Source organism: Anas platyrhynchos, chromosome 2 (assembly GCF_047663525.1).
Source record: "Anas platyrhynchos isolate ZD024472 breed Pekin duck chromosome 2, IASCAAS_PekinDuck_T2T, whole genome shotgun sequence".
NCBI classification, from domain to species: Eukaryota; Metazoa; Chordata; class Aves; order Anseriformes; family Anatidae; genus Anas; species Anas platyrhynchos.
In genome coordinates this window covers 73774954-73795122 of record NC_092588.1, presented here as the reverse complement: position 1 = coordinate 73795122, position 20169 = coordinate 73774954, and the positions used below count along the sequence as shown (strand labels likewise).

The 20169-nt window shown below is 41.7% G+C and overlaps 1 protein-coding gene across 1 annotated transcript; it reads left to right on the top strand.

Annotated features, from left to right (window-relative positions):
• The first annotated feature begins 1469 nt into the window (after positions 1-1469).
• Positions 1470-6015, top strand: MED10 (mediator complex subunit 10). Its single transcript, XM_027451758.3, has 4 exons — positions 1470-1666; positions 2253-2336; positions 3468-3570; positions 5214-6015. The coding sequence occupies exons 1-4, from the start codon at positions 1539-1541 to the stop codon at positions 5307-5309; spliced, it is 411 nt and encodes a 136-aa protein (XP_027307559.1). The 5' UTR covers positions 1470-1538; the 3' UTR covers positions 5310-6015.
• The last annotated feature ends 14154 nt before the right edge of the window (positions 6016-20169 follow it).

The following is a 20169-nucleotide window of genomic DNA, read 5'->3' as shown; positions in this document are numbered from 1 at the left end:
TAGCTACAGGACCCCAATGCCAAATGCATACTACCCTCTGAGGCCACAGCTTTCTGTAGGTTCTGACTCTTGTGGATATGAGAGAGATTTAAATCTAGGTATCCTGCACTCCGGGTGTGCATTTTCATTACCAGATACAAGGGAAGTCTGAGGGCTCCTTTTGTGTGTGGTCGGTCACTGTCTGAGCATATCTGCTGATCAGATACCGCCAGCAAGGCTGGCAGGAAAATATCTGTGTTTTAGATCTATGCAGTTACCCGTATCCCAGCTGCAGCTGTGACCTTCACCTGCAAGTCAGGTCCCTTTGTGCAAGGACTTCACAGAGGTGACCCCTGCACCAGCAGGCAGCAGCGCGCAGTGTGGGTACCACAGCAATATAAGGAGGAATTTGACAGGATGCAGTCAAGTTCTAGGATACGGTAAAGGGCAGTAATGGACAAAGCATGAAGCTGCCTTTCTGTAAATCTTTCAAGAAAGGAGTGGGCTCTGCACGGTGAGGGGGTCAGGACTGGAGTTCAGCCTCTTGTATAGGGTGGGGACAAGCGGGAGCTGGACACAGGAGCTTTGGTTTTATGTCAAGGCAACACACAACAGGAAACCACTCAGAAGCAGAGAGGTTCTAGCGCTAAATGTTGATCTAAAACTACTGGCCGTATGCTGGTATATGTTGAGGACTGAGAAAAAGATAATTGAAAAACCATGAGGAGAGGGGATTACAACAGTTTTATAGAAGTGGACAGGAAGGAAAGACTGTCTTAGAGAAGCCAGGCAGAAAGACATTTTGAGATCTAGATGTGGCAGGAAGGCTACAGAAACTGGTGAGTTAGAAGTGAGTTTGTAACTTTTGCCATTTTTAGAGGTGCTGGCAATTTTGTCACAGATGCGATTAATCACACCGCGTGCATCCCACTCCACTGGGGGCTACTGAAAAATTCCTAGAGGTGCTACGTGGTATCAAAAAACAAGGAAAGCAGTGCCGAGGGCTACTGAATGATCCACGCTGTCAAACTCCAATTATCTGACATTTATAAGAGATGCTAAATATAATTTAGTATCGATTTGCCTTCGGGGTAAAAAAAAGTGTTTCTCATTATTAGCAGTCGTGTATTTGATAAATCGGGAGTGCCCAAAGCAAACACCGACTCGCATAAATTAGGTTTTGTGGATCTTTTTTTTGCCTAGCGCTCATTTTCCGCCAGCTGTGGAAGCGGTGAGTGGGAAGCGCAATGAAAACGCCACAGTAAATGACAAATGGCCATTGTGCCGGGGGGTTCCGCAGGGAGCCAGCGCAATGCTGACTCCCAGGACACGATGCGAAACACCGCCCGACTGTACGGTACAGGCAGCCGGCGCTTTGCTTAATTAGGTGTTTAATTAAACGGAGTGGGAGCCCGGCGGAGCCTGACAGGCCCCCGCCATCTTGGGCGCCGCCTCCTCCCCTCCCCCTGCCCCCCCTCCCTCCTTCCCGCCCTGCTCCCGCGCATGCGCGGTGCGCCGGAAGCGGCGGCGGGGCGGCGGCGGCGGCGGCCGGGGCGGCCATGGCGATGTCGGAGAAGTTCGACTCGCTGGAGGAGCACCTGGAGAAGTTCGTGGAGAACATCCGGCAGCTCGGCATCATCGTCAGCGACTTCCAGCCCAGCAGCCAGGCCGGCCTCAACCAGAAGCTGTGAGGCCTCCCCCGCGGCGCCATTCCCCTGAACGGGCCCCAAAGCAGCCCAAACCCGACCCAAAGCCCACCCAAAACAGCCCAAACCCGACCTAAAACACCCCCAAAACATTTCCAAGCCGACCCAAATAGCCCAAACCTGACCCAAAATAGCCCCAGAACACCCCAAACCCACCCAAAACAGCCCAAACCCACCCCAAACACCCCCAGAACACCCCCAAAACAGCCCAAGCCCACCCAAAACACCCCAAAAACAGCCCAAGCCCACCCCAAACACCCTAAAAACACCTGAAACCGACCCAAACAGCCCAAACCCGACCCAAAACACCCCAAACCCGCCCAAAACATCTCCAAAACACCCCAGCCCCCCCCAAAAAAACCCAAACCCACCTGAAACACACCAAAACACCTCAAAGCCAACCCAAAACACCTTAAACACACCCCAAAACACCCCTAAGCTCACCCAAAACACCCCAGTGCCAACCCAGAACAGCCCCAGAGCGACCCCAAACCCACCCCAAACATGACCCACATCCCATCCTGGTGCCTGTTTTTCTTTACGACCCACCCTATTTTCTCCTCATAGGAATTTCATGGTGACAGGCCTGCAGGATATCGATAAGTGCCGGCAGCAGCTTCATGACATCAGTGTGCCCTTAGAGGTGTTCGAGTGAGTGTCCTCCTTCCTGGGGCGGGTGCTGGGGGACTCTGGGGGCTGCCTCCTTCAAAACCACAAAACCACATCCCAGGGAGTACCAGAAAATGATGAACTATGCACCCGATTTCACCTCTTTCATATATATTTTTTAATTTATGTTGTATGACACTATAGTTGTAGGCAGTAATATAGCTTCTGTTCCATCTAGCAATACAGTAAGTAATCCTTCCTTTTGGAAATGCACTTCTACACTAGGTTAGAATCGAGGTAGTAGAGTTGCAAACAAAAATAAATTAGGCCAGTACATAGGTATTTTAATTTCACTAGTGGCAATCCTCCTCCTGTCGGAGATTTAACTGTTAAAAGTAAAATTCTGATTGTAGAACAAGAGCTTTACAAAGCAGCTTTTATGCAGAAGACTAGTAAATTGTCAGCATCTTGTAAAAACAAAAATATCATTGGTTTGCTATGTTCTGGTGTGTTGTTATCTGTATGGGGCTTTCTCATAGGCCTTTCATTCATTATTTATCTATGATAGTACTCCTAAATATTCCTTTTTCTTCATTCAGGGATGGAGTTTCCCTTTGTCTAATACTTAATCATATTTTTATTTTGCTATATTATGTTTGCTTGTTCAGGTGCTGATACAATTTTTAATATTGTACATATACTTGTTCCTCGAGTTGCTTGGTGTCTTATGCGTTAATTGCTTACCATGTGCTGACTAAACTATTTTATAGTTATTACCCTTGCAGTTACCATGGAAGGGTTCACCTTTCTACTTTCATATGTGGCTATTGTATGCGAGGAGCTGGGTATTATATTTTTGATATTTTGAAGATCCAGATTCTCTGGAAACAAATTTTCCAGATGTTTGAAGATCCAGGCTCTTTGGAAACAAAGATTTAAAACAGCATGTCAGGAGAGCTACTTGCTCTCTTCCTTATATTTTATTTTTTTATAAGTTATTTCTATAAGTTTTTTTTATAAGTTATATTTTGAAAGTGACTAATCTAAACTGTGTTCTTCAAAATTCACATGTCAGAAAACAGTAATAAAAAAAATCAGAGCGAATACTTCTGTTCCTTGGAGAACTTTCTAGTACCAATGCAGTCCCTTAGGCAGTATCTGTTCTATTTTCAGATACATAGATCAAGGTCGCAACCCTCAGCTTTACACCAAAGAGTGTCTGGAGCGAGCTTTGGCTAAAAATGAGCAAGTAAAAGGAAAAATCGACACAATGAAGGTAAGCCAGAAATAATGAATTTTCTAATGGGTTTGGTTTAGTCCTTTCCCCAGATATACATGGGGGGAGGGATTTCACTTGTGCAGTTATTAAATCCCCTAATGTGATTTGCATTAGGGACTGCTCTGAATCCTTCTGTCTTAACAGGGAGGCCAGTACAGGAAGCTTGCAGTTCACAGCTGGAGATGCAGATGTTGCTATGAATTCATTTTGACTAAAAGTATATAGTGTTGCAGATCTTTTGTTATTTGTGTTCTGAATACTAATGGGTACCTCACACTGTTATATATCTGTAACAGCGTGACGTGTGTAAATTTAGAAATAAGCAAAACAGAAGGGGTATTTTTACAGTCTTGAATGGGTCTTAGCATGTTTGCCATTTTTAATAGTCTATATGAGCACAAGTTAGTCTTTATTGAATGACTTTAAATGTATGCCAGTGTTTAGGGTTTTTTGAACTTGCACTTTTATCCAGAAAGAACTTAAGCATTCTGGTATACGGTTTTAACTACTGCTGAATGGCAAAATTAGAAAAGGAGGTTCAGTGAGACTTAAATGGGTGTTTGTGTTTCATAATGTTCTTAGGCTTGATTTTAAAATTAGTGTGGAGGATGCTGCAGAATGCAGACATATCTGTATATTTTCAGCATTTTTTCCTTTTGATAGAATGGACCTTGCTTGTAAAAGTTGTAGGAACAGTTGCGCATTTCTGAAGCAGGTGTGAGTTCCATCTTAGAGGTGGAGGGGATTACATAGCAAATCAAGTGGGCATGTCCTTTATCAGCTTTGCATCAATAACATCATCTAAACAAGTCACCTTCACAGTGAAGAGTGTATGACTGGAACAGAATGTCTTAAACTTGGAAGTGTTCATGGTTACTTTCTGGAGACTGTATTTAAAACAAGTTGAATGGCCTTCATTCTGATCTGACTTCCTGTTAGTTTTGGGTGATCTTGGATGGGTAACGGGGGGAAAAAGACTACATGCTTTCCTTGAATTTCAGTAATGCCACTCACTCACCATATCCTTCCATCATCATCTTCTTCTAGAAAGGGAAATAAAATGCATAGGATTACTCCAGTACTTTCTTTTCCATCCCAGGAGATGAGAAGGTAGTTGCAGCAGGGAGGGATTCTTGCTTCAAAATTGTCCTAAGAAATTCATGGAAAGCATCTGAAAGAAATGTGGTGGTAAAAGTAAGGAGAAAAAAAATATTTGAAGGTTAAGGTTCTGAGTCCAGCATATTTTTATGCAATTTTTTATTCCTTAAGTTATAATGCATGGAAGAAACTGCTTAGAGACAGGGAGACCAGACTCTAGACAGCTATTGATGCACCAGAGTATACTGGAGAGATACTACGGCTTTATGATTCTTAAGTGAAGTTGCTAGTTGATTTATGGCTAATTAAAAGCATTTTCGTTTGATCCTTCTCTAGCAGATTTCATGCTGTTTTCTTTGACTCTTGTAAACATTACTTTGGATAGGTGGTATCTTTTTTGATACTCGTGTTTTAGGTCACTGAAACATTGTACAAACATTTCTATTTATTGGATAACACTGCTAGATGAAATCTAAATGGTGCAGGTGGGAGTGTATTTATTATCTCTGTCTCTCTCTACATAATGTTCTTTTTCTTTCCAGAAATTTAAAAGTTTGTTAATTCAAGAACTTACAAAGGTGTTCCCAGAAGACATGGCAAAGTACAAAGCTATTCGAGGAGAAGATCCTCCTCCTTAAGTTGGCCTTTAACTCTAAAATTGTCAATTCTATACATTGACGCTTACCACTCTATAAAAACATTGACTGAAGAGGTGGGGTATCCGAGACTTCATTAAAAACTATACTACAGATGGCTTTGATAAGGGCACAAAGCAGCTTGATGATCGCTCATGGTTCTGGTCTGAAGCTACTGCATTTTTATGAAGACTTTCACTTAAAGATTGCTGTTGAAACTTCTTGTGGTACTTGGTTCTTTCCTGAAAGGTTTTGGAAATGTTTGGATAACCTGCAGGTGATTATATAGCATTTACTACAAAGTGCATTTCCGGAACAGAAAGTCATGTTTTTTTTGTCTTCTGAAAAATATGCTCCAGGGTTGTGGGTTCATTTGTTTTTGAGAAATATATTTATTATACTGATTTTTTTTTTATTTGTAATCTTTTTTTTATCACTGTACAAACAGTTGACTGTGTTCACCTTGGAAAATTCTGCTGAACAGGAGCCTGTCGGGCTGCAGTTTGCATGTGTCATAGTGAATCACAGCCAAGAAAACCTTCAGATACGTGTTTTGTTCTGTAAGCTGCACTGCAGATGACTGATGTAGAAATGGAGCATATTCAGGGATAAGCTCCTCAACAATGTTAATATTTTGTGTAGTATTTAATGTAGGCCTTTGTTCATTTTCTTTAGGCAAGTTGAGAATAAAAATTTGAAAAAAATTAAACTTTCTCTTGTGTGTTACTCTTTAGAGAATGAACGGAAAGCTGTGTAAATTAACATATTTATCAGTGTCAGTGAAGGAAATGAAGTAGGTATCAAAACTTGGGCGTTGCAAGTTATATTTACAGGTATTTTTACATCTTGGCATTTTGCTTTTTGTGGGGAAAGCTTTAATTGAAGCAGGAGATTTTGGAGATCAGTGATTTTCACACGAAGTGTTTCTGGTTAGATTCAAACTCATTTGTGAGATCTCTTACTGTTTATATGCAAGACAGTCCTGAAAGAAAACAGCTTGATGGGATTGCTACCCAGGGGAATAGTGCGGAAGACTGCTTTTACAGTGAAAGAAACCAAATTTGCATATAAAAACTTGACCTTGCTGAAGGGGAAGACAGTTTTCATTTTCTTCCCCTTTACTACTGAAATGTGTTTCATGTTTCATAGATACTTAACATTCAATTTCACATAGTTTCACAGATCAAGTAATTCAAGAAACTTGTTATCACAAAAGAAGTAGCATAATGTCTATTACGATTATTAGCTACTTTGATGAAGTAAAGCCTTTGGAGTATCTGTAATGTCAAGCATACTTATTCCTGACCAGACTGGCACAACAAAAGGAAAAAAATTGAGAAAACTGGCTGTTCCTCGGAATTAGTTATTGATAGTCCAAAGAGATCTAAATAGTCCCTGATACTACTCTGCCTTGCAGATATCCTTTTCCTTATACTCCCTCCAACCACTAGTCACACTTTTCACTCCACAATGTTACTGCGTGAACTTGGCAGAAAACAGCAATAAAGAAAAAGCACATCAACTTCCCTCCCTCACCCCTGCTTTGCCTGGATTGCAAGGGCCTGAGGAATTCTCGAGGTGTGGATTGCCAGCTCTAAAGCAAGTGGACAAAATATATTTTAAAATGTAGTCTTCATTTTAAAATTAGTTTCTACACACATGATTACTTTGAATTTTAGGCCTACTGTATTGATTTGTAATAGTATCACACGGTGTTCATCTATTAATGTGAGAGTCCTATCACAAATTTACATTCTATATGTGTGAAGCTTGAAAAATTAGACGTGTCTCTATCAGTTTATATGCTGACTGGCACTCTGTTGATCATCTCAGAGCTAATGAGGTTAATATGGTGTAGGTATTTTTTGTAACATGCTCTTTCCATATCTATATTCCTATATTCTATCTATGCTATTTATTCTATAGAAACTACTAATGGAATACTAGAGTTTTATACAGTATAGATTTAAACATACTGCTGATGGGAAAAGAAGAGTTGAGGAGGAAAGGGGTTATAGATTCACAGGAAACAGGATTTTTTACTTGACAATCAACACACTAAAGAGTATTCAGAAGTTAGCATTCTGAATATTAAATGTGTCCTGAAAATTTCCTGTTCTTAACACAAAGAAACGAGTTGTGTGTGTGTTATTTCAATGTGTCACAGCTGCCTTCTCCAGCTGTGGAGCTGAACCATTTCTTCATGTCTCTGCTACTTTCCACTTCTAAGAACACCAGCAGGGCAGGGGAAGATGAGATTTTTTTTTTTTTTCTGGCAGGGGATGGTGAAAGAGAAATGCTGCTCATAGGATCTGTGAATTTTCTGTGCTTTGGTGGGCTCAGTGTGGCAAGCTCTTGAAGTTGGGAGCTCTTGAAATTGGTTAATTGTCCAGTAAGCATCCTTTCCTCATCCTCAACTACCGCCTGCATGTCACTCTACAGGAATGTCAGTGTGTTTTGGGATTAGGCGGTCTCCTCTACCCTGTGGAAAAAGCTATTCACTGTGCTTCCATTACAACCTCACTGTCCTTCTATAAAATCATAGAATCACAGAATCATTAAATCATAGACTGAAAAGCTGTACTGACTTGGACTAAATCTGTTCATTTGATTTGTTTGTGAACAGCATTCAATTTCAGACATTTTCTCCTGACACTGACACCAATTTACAGATTTGATTGTGCCAGCTGCATAATACAGGAAGGCCTTGTGCGTTCTCTCTTCTCACTGTGTGGTGGTTTTACCAGACCCAGTACACGCTGTTAATGCTGTTACTGCAACACTATCAAAGTAGTTGAATAAGTTGATTTCTGCAGCATGAAGAGAAGTGGCACAGGCTTCTAACAAATAACAACACTTCCAAAACAAGAATTGAATCACAGCATCTAGAGTCCTCAACCATTTTACAAAAATGCAATAGGAATTTTTATTTTAAATTTCATCCTATTGTTATCCCAATTAACAAAGATTATTCTATGCTGTTAAATATTTACAGTTTTTAACAATAATGTTATGGTATAAAGGGTAATAATTTCCTCAGGTTGTACATTTCCCTCTTGTCTTGCCTTTATACTCCATCCTGTAATTAATTATTACCTTATTTAGTGGACATTAATGGAGAATATTTTGCCAAAATAATATAAAGATTACTTTCTTTCCACATTATATCATGAATGGTTGGACTTCTTTGGCAATTTTTGTCCCTTTTGACTGGTGCATCTTGACAGCTTTTAGCCTTCCTGCTTCTCCATGGCTTATGAGATTTTTCATCTCAGCTGCTTTTTGATATAGAATCAGAGAATCACAGAACATCCTGAGTTGGAAGGGACCCACAAGGATCATCGAGTCCAACTCCTGGCACCAAGCAGGTCTACCCAAAAATTCAGACCATATGACTAAGAGCATAGTCCAAAATATGTTTCTTTCTCCAGCAGAGCAGAAATACTCAAGGCCAGAATTATTAGTGGGATGATGGTGTGGCTGGGACATGGAAGTGTGAAAGCTGGAGAGTGACACCTTTCTTGGGATTCATTCTTTAAGCTGATATTCCCCATTGGTGACAGCATTGGTCAAGGTGTCCTCCTCTCACCGTGCCCGACTCAGAGACTAGAAGTGATGTTCACAGTGAAAAGGAGAAACCTCTCAGGGAAATGAACAGCCCACAAGCTTGTTCTGAAGTTTGGCATTGAAGTGAGTCCCTAGTAATTGATGATGCTGTCTGAAAGCATTTGCAGGGCACTGGGAAATGTCTTAGGAAGAGCTGGGTGGCCTGTGGGGATGAGGGCAACACCCTGGGCAGGTCATGATTACATGGACAGATGTGTTCCCATGCGAGGGGAGCAGGTTTGCTTTGAAATTCATTTCCACAAATTGCCAGGGCTGGTCTGGAGTGGGGTGAGTCTTCAGGAGACCCTGTGCTCCTTGCAGAGACCTTCAGTTGCCAGCACTGGAGCTGCAGGCCTAGATGCAGTCAGCCACACCTGCCTGCACTGTGGCCATCAGCAGGTCCTGGTGTGGTGGTTCCGCTCCAGTGGGCAGCCGAGCTCCACCACAGCCGCTCTCTCACTCCCCCTCCTCAAAGAGGAACAGGGAGAAAATATGATGAAAAGGGCTCAAGGGCTGAGATAAAGACAAGAACATCACGCAGTAATTATTGTAACGGGCAAACCAGACTCGGCATAGGGAGATAGTAAGATTTATTGCTTATTACTAACAAGCTAGAGAAGTGAGAAGCAAAGGAAAGAAACCAAAAGCACCTCCCCCCCATCCACCCTCTTCCACTTCCTCCCCCCGAGCGGCGCAGGGGAACGGGGGAATGGGGGTTATGGTCAGTCTACAGCGCTTCTTCTCTGCCGCTCCTTCTCGGTCACTCTCGTCCCCTGTGCTGTGGGGTCCCACCCACGGGATGCAGTCCTTGATGAACTGATCCGGCGTGGGCTTCCCACAGGCAGCAGCTCTTCCAGAACTGCTCCAGATACGGGTCCATACCACGGGGTCCATCCCTCAGGAGCAAACTCCTCCAACCTGGCTCCCCCACAGGCAGCAGCTCCTGCCAGGTCACCTGCTCCTGCGTGGTCTCCTCTCCACGGGCTACAGGTCCAGCCCGGGATCTGCTCGGGCAGGGGTCTTCCACAGGCGGCAGCCTCCGTCGGTGCAGGGCCACCTGCTCCACCGTGGTACTCCATGGGCTACAGGGGGACATCCTGCTTCACCATGGTCCTCACCACAGGTCGCAGGGGACTTCTGCTCCGTCGCCTGGAGCACCTCTCCCCCTCCTTCTTCACTGACCTTGGCACCTGCAAGGCTGTTCCTCACTCCTCTCACACTCCCAGCTCTGAGTGGCGCAGCGTTTTTTTTCCCTGTCTTAAATATGCTCTCACAGAGGCACAAAACAACATCGCTTATTGGCTCGGCTCTGGTCAGCAGTGGGGTGCTTACCAAACATGGGGCAGCTTCTAGATCCTTCTCACAGAAACCACCCCTATGGCCCCCTGCTACCAAAACCTTGCCACATAAACCCACTACACCTGGTCATCAGGTCCTGTGTCTTCTAGCAGCCCCCTCATCTGTCTGCAGGTGCATTTGGGACCCCAACCTTCTCCCATCTTTGAAACCCTGCTTTGTTTAGTTCTTCATGTATAGGATGCCTAACCTAAAACTGTGAATTCTAGCAGGTAATAAATAATACACCTGTCACAGGAGCTACGTGATGCAACTGGTAAACGTGTCCTTCCAGCTCTGCATAACACAGAGTCAAGGTGACACAAGTGTCTGCCCTGCTCTGGGAACACTGTGCTTTCTGCATGTACTTTGACTACTTCTTTATGCTTAAAACTCTTCATTTTCTTAATTAAAATAATTGAAGGGCACACATTGCAAGCTACTTCTGTAACAATTCTGTTGATTCAAATCAGGAATCTTTGTTTTCTGCATTGTGGCATATTTCATGCTCAGAACTAGATGTATTTAGCCTCAACATGATGTAATGCAGACAATAAAAAAGAAATACCTTTCCGTAGAGTATAAAAATTTTCAAAACAATTCCTTCTTCTCTCCTAAAAGAAAAGTCCCGTTATGTGCTAAGAAAAAGAATGTTATATTCCCACTCCTATAGATATAACTTGATTCTAATTTACTTGGTATTTGTCCTTTGGTCATTATAATCAAACTTCTCCAAGTATTCCTCAAAGGAAGAAGCAGCTACCTTTATATACAATCTGGGAAAAGGCAATTTAAAATTATTGTCATACATCATTATTTAACAAGTTACTTTGTGGGAATCTGGGCCATATTTATTATCACTTCTGCTGCAAAAATAGCATTTACTCTTAATGGTAATTGTTGAGATTCATAAATGTTTACTTCGTATGATGCTAATGATTAAAAATTCCTGTGATGTTATAGCTGTAATGACACATACCAAGCCACTTCTGCACCATCATGGGAATTACCAGTCCTCATCAGTAAACAAAAAGAGAAGCTCGTAACAGTCTGTCACTGAAATCACTGGTAGGTGCCATTTTTATAGGGGAAACGATATAAATGTTTTTACCCATAGGCACCTTAGAAACACACTGCTAAAGTAAGACATTACCATTTAAATATAAAAGAATTTCCTTCTTCAGGATTATTATTACTTTCAAAGTACTATTACCTTTTAAATGTTAGACTATTCTCTATTATTTTATTACATTTGACCAATACATTCTCAAGAGTTTCTCTGATATGGTTAAAGCCTAACAGGCAAGAAGTTTCAGCAGACATAAATGGCTTTGAATAGATCTCTTATCAAATATGAGATGTTACTTGGTCTAAGACTATTTAATATCACTTAAGACTAAGTAAGTCTTGATTGAAGACTATTTCATATCATTTCTGGTCATCACATATGAAGTTACAACATTTAAAGGAATCTTTGATTATATACCTGGTTGTAAAAAAATAAAAATAAAAATTCAGTGATACAACAAATCTAATTTAAGAGATGCATGTTAAAAAATCAACCAAATTTCTTCTTTCAGAGCTCTTCTCTCAAGAAATGTGAAAAAAATATCTAAAATTGTGAAATTTTTTTCAGAGTACAGTAGACATCAATTATGTGGCAGTTTTTTACTCATCCTGGGAATTTCTTCTCTCACACAGCATATTGCAGAAGATGCATAACTTCATAGATGTACATTTTCCTTGGACAGAAATTCAGCTCTTATATAAATGAACTTCCTGAGTCTGCTCAGCATACTTGTAAGCTCTGTCACATCTAGAGGTTGATAGTCATGGTTGCAGATCAAGATTACAAGAAAAATCTAATTTTCCACTCTTTTTTGATCAAGTGAGGAGGAACAAACTATTATTTTAACATGCTTCATCTCACTGAAATTATGGTGAAAGCAAAAGAAAGAGAGCAATTAATAAAAATGCTTTTTTTTTCTCTCCCATATATTTGGACTCCAAATTTTACAAACTGATGAGTTACAAAGCTAACCATATAAATCTTGCTGTTACTGTTACCTTTATTATTACCTATGGAACACAAATAGTGCTGGACCTGCCTCATCTCCATGACCTTTCCTGAGGATTTGGACACCAGTTTGAAGCTGGCCGTGATCGCTGGGCCTGCCTTGCTCACCTTGTGGGATGGGTCCCCCTGCCCTGCTGGGAGGTCTCACCATCTATGAGCTCCCTGCCCCTTAGGGAGCAGTTGGCCCTTGTAGCTTGCTGGCATTTAGTTTTGCCCCTAAAATAAATGTTTCCTACTTACATGTTCAAATTACAGAATTCTTACATATCAAATGCCATTAGAGCTCTGTTTGATTTAGTCATCTATTTCACACTGTGACATGTAACAAAGAAAATAACTCCTACATTTTCTTCTCTCCACCTTCGACGTACAAAAACAAAACAAAACAAAACAAAAATGAAAAAAAAAAATCCAGTGCTTAGACAAACACTATTTTTCACAATATCCCTGTGGCAAGTGTGGTTATAGTTGCAGATTTATCAAGTGAATTAGAACATCAACATAGGCCAGATGTGGAACAAAAATAAGAACAAGGCTCCATGTGCCTCCATACCTGTTCCTCAGGTAGGCTAGAGATGCTCTACATACACACATGGATACCTATACACATGAATATTTGACAAATATGCCAGCCTTAAACTGAAAGAGCTCTGAACTGATCGAGATGATGAAATATCTGGGAGCAGCATTAGCTTGAGGAGCTGCTCATATCCATTTCATTCTGACTTTGTCAAAATTAATTGTAAAGCCCTTTACCAAGTGTGTTGAAAAGATTCTGAGGGTAGAAGTCCACTGATAAAAATCACTCACCAGAGCGGGAATGAATGTTTTTACAGTCTGGCTCACAAAAAACAACTTCTGTCTATTTAGCAAGATGACCCAGCAACCAATTTTGTAGAGCCACAGCAATTGCTTACCATGAAAATTACAGGTTGTGTTCAAGAAAGGGTAAACACCAAAAGAGCCTTTGTGCATTCGTTCCACTTTCTGCTGAGCAGCGTTGGCCGCAGCTTTCTGAGCATCATATCTCATTTACAAGGTGACCCCGAACACAAAACCTTTTAATTAGCCTGAAAATCCAACCTGCTTTATATACATGACTGTCAGCCCTCTCGCCTTCTGCTGCCCTTTGTTGCTATGGCAGCAGTCTCCCAACAATGGAGGTTATATTGCAGAAGGAGAAAAGCATAGCCAAGATGCTCAGAGCTTGTGCGTGAAGCTGGATAAATATTCATGTTGCAACTGGGTGCTGAAGAACTGCTCTTTGAGTAAGTTCTGTTGCTATTGTTCACCCTCAAATAACACCCAGAATAAACTTCCCCTTATTAATAAATAAACAAATCCCCAGGTAGACAGCAAATGTTAAATCATCTTCCTTCCCCAAAGAGCAGTTGGGAAGTGCCACATGAGGAGACTGACGTACAAAGAGAAATGAATCAGGTGCTTGGCCAGTGTATGTCTACCTATTGAGATCTGTATGACCCCTCCAGCTTTCACTGGTTGACAATTATCATTAGGCCCATTGTATGGATAGTACAATCAAAAGCAGAATTGTATCAACTATCTAGCTCTATATAATGATCTATTGATTACTACAAAGTATATGGTTCAGTTTTATTTTGTGACAAAAATCACAAAAGGGCATAGATACTTATACCTAAAAGTGTAATCAGCTGTTGATCTACTCTTAAATACCTTCCTTTCTTATCCTGCATGTCTTTCTCCATGGCATCTTTCTTAATGTCACTAAATTCTTTAATTTATCTTGAGGTTGTAGATAAATCTTCAGAATGTCTGAACACACTTTGTCATGTGCTGCAAACTGGGAATTGTAAACAATTTTTCTAAAAAAAAAAATAGTATTCTGGGATGGTTCCAACAGCATTTTTGGAGCTAGTTAACATCTGTGCTGACCCACGGCTTATTTTAGCTCATAAATCTCATAAGCATCAAACATGATACTGTGCCTTCAGTAGAACACTGATTACTATAATACATCTTCCTGTCATACACCGACAAATACAGAGATACAGAAACAAAAAAGAAAGGAGGACTGGAGTCATAGACATAGTTTCAGTACTGGTGACATTAAGACATCTCAAGAAAAGGGAAAAAAACTGAGTAAAGAAGGCTGCTTCTGTCTGGGTATCCAAATTTGATTTAAGGGATTCATATTGCTTAAGTATTGTGTTAAAATGTTAGTGGCAGACTGCTGTACAGCAAAAAGGAAGGAGAAGTACTATATCACTACAAAGTATATTTTGGTTTCCTCTAAATAATACAGAGTAGACTGTAATTCATTCCTTAAATTGCAAAATTTACTTAATCTTGAAATGAATAACTATCATGTAGTTGCTTAGCAACTCAGACAATGCCAACATCCTTGGCCAGGTTGTATCATTCCTTTTCTGAATTTCTGGCAGTATCTTTTCATTTGCTTAAATCTCTGTAACAGTTTCTCTGCCTTTTATGCTTTAAACTCAAGTCTGTCCCCTTCCATTTCTCTGCACAAGAGACAGCCTTGCTGCCAGGAAAGTGATTCCATAGAACTGAAAGCTGTAATGTATTTGACATATCTCCATGTCCCTATAGTCTCTTGCAACAGTTTGGGGGGAAATGCAGTTGAATTCTGTTTTCATGAATTAATTTGGTTAATTTTGATTGAAGATTTACCTGGTCTTTGTCCTGTGTCAGACATATTGTTGATATGAATGGTAAACTTTTCCAGCAAGAAGTTGCAACAAGAGAAATTCCACTTACACGTAAGGAAGCAGTTCTCCTCCCTGACATAGCTAAGCACTGAAACAGATTGCTCAAAGAGATGACGAATTTATCTCCTTGGCAATTCTCAAGACTCACCTGGATGACCTCCAGAAATCCTTTCCAACCAGGTTTTTTCTGATGCCACGCAAGGGAAACATTCCTGCACTGGGGCACATTATGGATTACATTCCCTACTAAGGTATGCAGGGACATGACTAGGCCCTGTGTGTGGGCTTTGGCAACAGTACAGACCATGAGAAAATACCAGACATGACAGGAGAAAATGCTGAACATAGCAAATAGCAGAGTGAGCTGCTGACAAACTTTGCAAAGTAACATCATGAGAAATGGCTGGATTTCACAAATTCTTATGGGGAGCTACATGAAAGAAGGCCAAGCTCTACAGGTACTTGGAGGGGAATATCAGGGACTTCTCTGAGAGTGTAATCCTAAATGGAAAACAGTACCCAAGTTACCATTGTTGATAATACAATATAAGGCCTAGATGACATAGGTAACAGTATCAGAAGTACCAAATGCTGTTTACTAAAACTGGGACCAGTAGGGAAAAAGTAATTGGAGTGGGTTGTTTATTTGGGAAAAGACAAAGGTGGAAAAAGATTGGGATCAAGATGGGTGGAGAGAATTGCAAGCATGAGAAAGTGGAGGGATATGGGGATAAAAGAGCACAATTATGAAAAAGAAATCTACTAGTTGATACAAGTCTGACTGAGCCCTGCACCCACTACGGTCTGTCTTGTCTTATAAAACCCTACTCTTAACTATTTTTTTCTTGTAATCTCACTCTATATCCTGTGTGATTGTGGAGTGGCCTAAGCCTAAGTGTCAGTAACTGCAGTAGGGGCCCCAGCTCATGAGGGCCCATAGTGTCTACTAGAGTCTGGTATGCCGACATTTCCCAAGCTAATTTCAGTCTTCCGTGTGTGTGTAATTCACTTCAAGATGGACCACCTGGCAAGTAGAAGACCTGTGTCTGGACAGACTGAAGGTTTGAGCCAATGCGTGGGTAAAGGCCCATGGGCAAGTGTGGGTATAAGCATGGCTTAGAGCCTCTGGTAATATCAAAAGGATTTGTGAATGTGCTGTGCTTGTGAGTCTGCAGAGTGAAGGTGTGTGTGTGTTTGCATTAGTGAACTCTAAACCTGATAAACTGAGAGAAGGAACATGACCTAGCTACTTGTATTTACATTTATGTGAGTGCTCTTGCATTAATGTAGGTGCCAGCTAAGGCAGTGTTTGGTCCGTGTGTCGGTCCATGTGTCTGGCCATGTTAGTACCATGCACATAGTAGTGTATCTGTGTCTCTGAAGTACATGGTCAGTCTCACTACTGGTCACACCTGCAAAGAGAAAAACAGCTGCCACATCCATTAGATGGGGATGGGAGAAACCTGGCGGACTTTGGCAGGCTGGGGAGAGGAATCTCCTGGGTCGCAGGGGGGATTGCACAGCTCCTTCAGCAGTCCCTATCTGAGAAGGCCCTCCCCCAGCAGTCCCCCTTGAAAACTGGGCACATGAGAACTGAATGAGTTTCAACAAGTCCAAGTGCAAGGTGCTGCACCTGGGTTGGGGCAATCCCTGACATGAGCACAGACAGGGAGAAGAGCTCATTGAGAGCAGCCCTGCAGAGAAGAGCTCGGGGATTCTGGTGGACAAAAAGCTCGACATGAACCAGAAATGTGTGCTTGCAGCCCAGAAGGCCACAGCATCCTGGGCTGAATCAACAGAGGAGTGGCCAGCAGGACAAGTGAGGTGATTGTCCCCTTGTCCTCTGCCCTTGTGAGGCCCCTCCTGGAGTACTGTGTCTAGGTCTGGGGTCCAGCACCAAAAAGATGTGGAGCTGTTAGAGCGGGTTCACAGGAGGGCCACGAAGTTTATCAGAGGGCTCTGGAGCACCTCTTCTGTGAAGACAGGCTGAGAGAGCTGGGGATGTTCAGCCTGGAGAAGAGAAGGCTCCAGGGAGCCCTCATTGCAGCCTTTCAGTACCTAAAGGGGGCTTATGAAAAAGAGAGAGCAACTTTTTGCTTGAGCAGACAATGACAGGACAAGAAGGCATGGCTTTAAACTAAAAGAGGGGAAATTTACATTAGATGTTAGAAGGAAATCCTTCACTCAGAGGGTGGTGAGGCACAGGCACAGGTCACTCAAAGAAGCTGTGGATGCCCCTTCCCTGGAGGTGCTCAAGGCCAGGCTGGATGGGGCTCTGGGCAACTTGGTCTAGTGGGAGGTGTCCCTGCCCATGGCAGGGGGTTGGAACCGGGTGATCTTTAAGGTCCTTCCAACCCAAGCCATTCTATGGTTCTATCTATTCTGGGTCATGTAATAGTATCATACCTGCAAGTGAAGGTGAAAGTGAGCCTGGTGTTCAGGGCAGTTGTTCAAGTGAGACACACACCTTCCATCTCTGATGGAGCCCATCTCCCCGGTATAGCTCTTCAGTGTGTTGGTTGGCTGCATCCCACATACGGAAGGCCCAGGTTTTGGAGGGAAGCCCAGTCCTGCAGGAGAAATATGAATTACTAGCTCCATGGTGGGGGAAACAGGATGAGGGCTTGGGGCTATGGTCTGCAAGTGTGAAGTGGAAGGCTTGACAACCTGCTGCTGGGAGGAGCTGGGTTAGTGATACCTGGTAGTTACAGTACTCACTCCTCAGTCCATCTTCATTCCAGGTTTGACAGGATCAGACTGAATAACTAGCTTTAGCAGGATCAGGACTTCCAAGGGCTGGAGACAAAGTGTTCTGCACTGTTAGATTACATGACTCTTAACCTTGGCATTTTCTGATCCTGACATCAGTCTACACTAACAACAAGCAACAGAAAAGTAGAAAGAGGGCTGGGGGAGAGAAGTATGAAGCAATAAGTTGTTTGCTTATTCTTTTCTAAATTGCTTAGCTACCATGGAGATAAGCATAGCACAGATACCAAGAGGAACTAATGTTATTCCCGCACATGTTATTCGACAGCACTGTGTACGATTATAAAGCTTTAAAAATAAAATATCTTAGTGATTGAATTTTGGAATTCTGAACCTCAGATCAGTGAACAGTATTGCCTTTCAAGAGAGAAAAAAAAAAAAAAGAAAGAAAAATGAAAAAACAAAACTTAAAAAGCAAAAGACCAGGGGCTGTGTCTCCATATCTGAGCTTTTGAAATGAAGCTTGGAAAACAGGAATCTTGCCTTTGTGCTGCTATCATAATTTATTTACTTTATGCTTTTTTTTTTTTTTCCTGTGTTTTATTTTGTTCCTCTGCAGTAGTGCTTAAGCAGGGAAGCAAAAGGGGGAGGTAGTGTAAAAAGTAATAACACTTTATTTGGTATTGGTTTCTTCTTCTTTCCATAGGGAACTCTTCCAGAAGGAGCATATTTACACCTGGCATCTCTGGTCCGGTTTCACAGCTGGGAGGAGTATATGTGGATGTGCAGGCTGCTGTTCTTGGTTGTATTAGCCCCTCTGGAAAGGTTAATGAGAATATACTTCTTTTGGAGAAGTATAGCATGCAGAAGTATAGCAAGCTAGAATGACTTCACAAAACCATAGAGCCCTTGTTTCCTCCATGCCCTGTGTTCCTGCAGAAAGACCAGGCTGGAAGGATGACTTACATCGATAGACAATGACATATGTGACAGGAATAAAACTGGTAGTAAATAAGGAAGGTTGTATTTGCACCAAAGCAACAACACAATTGACTCTTCAGCAGAAGACTTGCATTCTGACAGCAGGCGGGTGGCAGCATGGTTACCGGACATTGGTTGCACCTGTCTTCATCCCAGGCTCCTGAAGGGAATGATGTAACTGCTCCAAAGCAGTTGATTGTCACCAGCAAAGAAATACAGAAGATGTAAGGAGCACTCAGTAACTGGCATCTTCCATCTTCTCTGTTACACACAAGTGATCAATCTCCAAACATTAATACACACAATTTACATGAGTGAAACCTAGGAAAGAAGGACTGTAAGAGTGGAGAACCAGTTTTGTTTAAAATAAGTATCACCTTCCCTACCTATATAGTGCCTGTGTTGATTTTCATTGCCTTAATTTGATATGGTTCCAATTTTGTGAATGTATCACAGTCATATTAAGTATTCAACAGCTTCTAGGCAAGTGCTCTAAAAATTAAGCTATAATTCCTTTAATTCTCTCACTTAATAACCAATCATTATTCCACTCAAAATATAGCAGGTTGTGATGCTGAGTGTTTCCAACCCTGAATGAATGAAGTATCAAGACTTCCACCAACTTATAGGGTACGATCTGGCAAACTAAAGGAGGGGAAATATGCATGTGGAAAGTGTTGGACTGATGAAGTAGGAAGAGAGGGGTGATACTCCAGTTCTATTTCTCCTAAACATGCTGCAAAAAGTCTAAAACCATCTTATGTCCTTTGAAGTGTTTGGTGCAGAGAAAGTTGTCTGCTGCCACCAGCAGGATACTTGCGGGTTGCTTGCAGTCCAGATTAACTGCCACTTGAGAAGCTGCCATGTGATTTTATGCTGGTAATGTTCAAAAAGAGCTTTAGATACAGATAGAGAACCATCATCACTGCAGCAGCATCCCTAATGTCATCCTATGGGTTCTTATATAAGAGAAATTATGGCAGTGCCTTCTCTACTCACTGTGTTCTCCTCCTTCAGCCCCTGTCTACATATTAGGTGAGACCATTTTTTATAGGTGTTTACAGATTGTAATGTATTGACATATACATTTTAGCACTTTTAGCCACATTTTTTTGGGGGGGCTTAGGCATCAAGCCAACAGGATTTCTGAGAATCTAAAATTTCAGTCTAGGCACCAGGAGGGATAATTAGACATTTAAAAGTACAACTCTTGTAAATCTTGCCCCATTAATAAATTATCAATGCCACTTCTCCCTGCACTTTGACTTTCTCAGATGGTTATCTAGCTATTCAAAGACCCTATTCCACTTATAAAATACAACAAGAAGAGAGACAAAGGTGATATACTAATATTTAACACAAATATAGTACTACTAACCCTGTAATTCAGAATACAGAAGGAAATTACTTTTAATTTCCTCTTTCTAATGAAATAAAAAAATAC

Coding starts and splice junctions, on each gene's coding strand:
- MED10 (XM_027451758.3), top strand. CDS start 1,539: ATGGCGATGTCGGAGAAGTTCGACTCGCTGGAGGAGCACCTGGAGAAG. Junction 1,667..2,252: donor GCCGGCCTCAACCAGAAGCT/GTGAGGCCTCCC, acceptor TTCTCCTCATAG/GAATTTCATGGTGACAGGCC. Junction 2,337..3,467: donor GTGCCCTTAGAGGTGTTCGA/GTGAGTGTCCTC, acceptor TTCTATTTTCAG/ATACATAGATCAAGGTCGCA.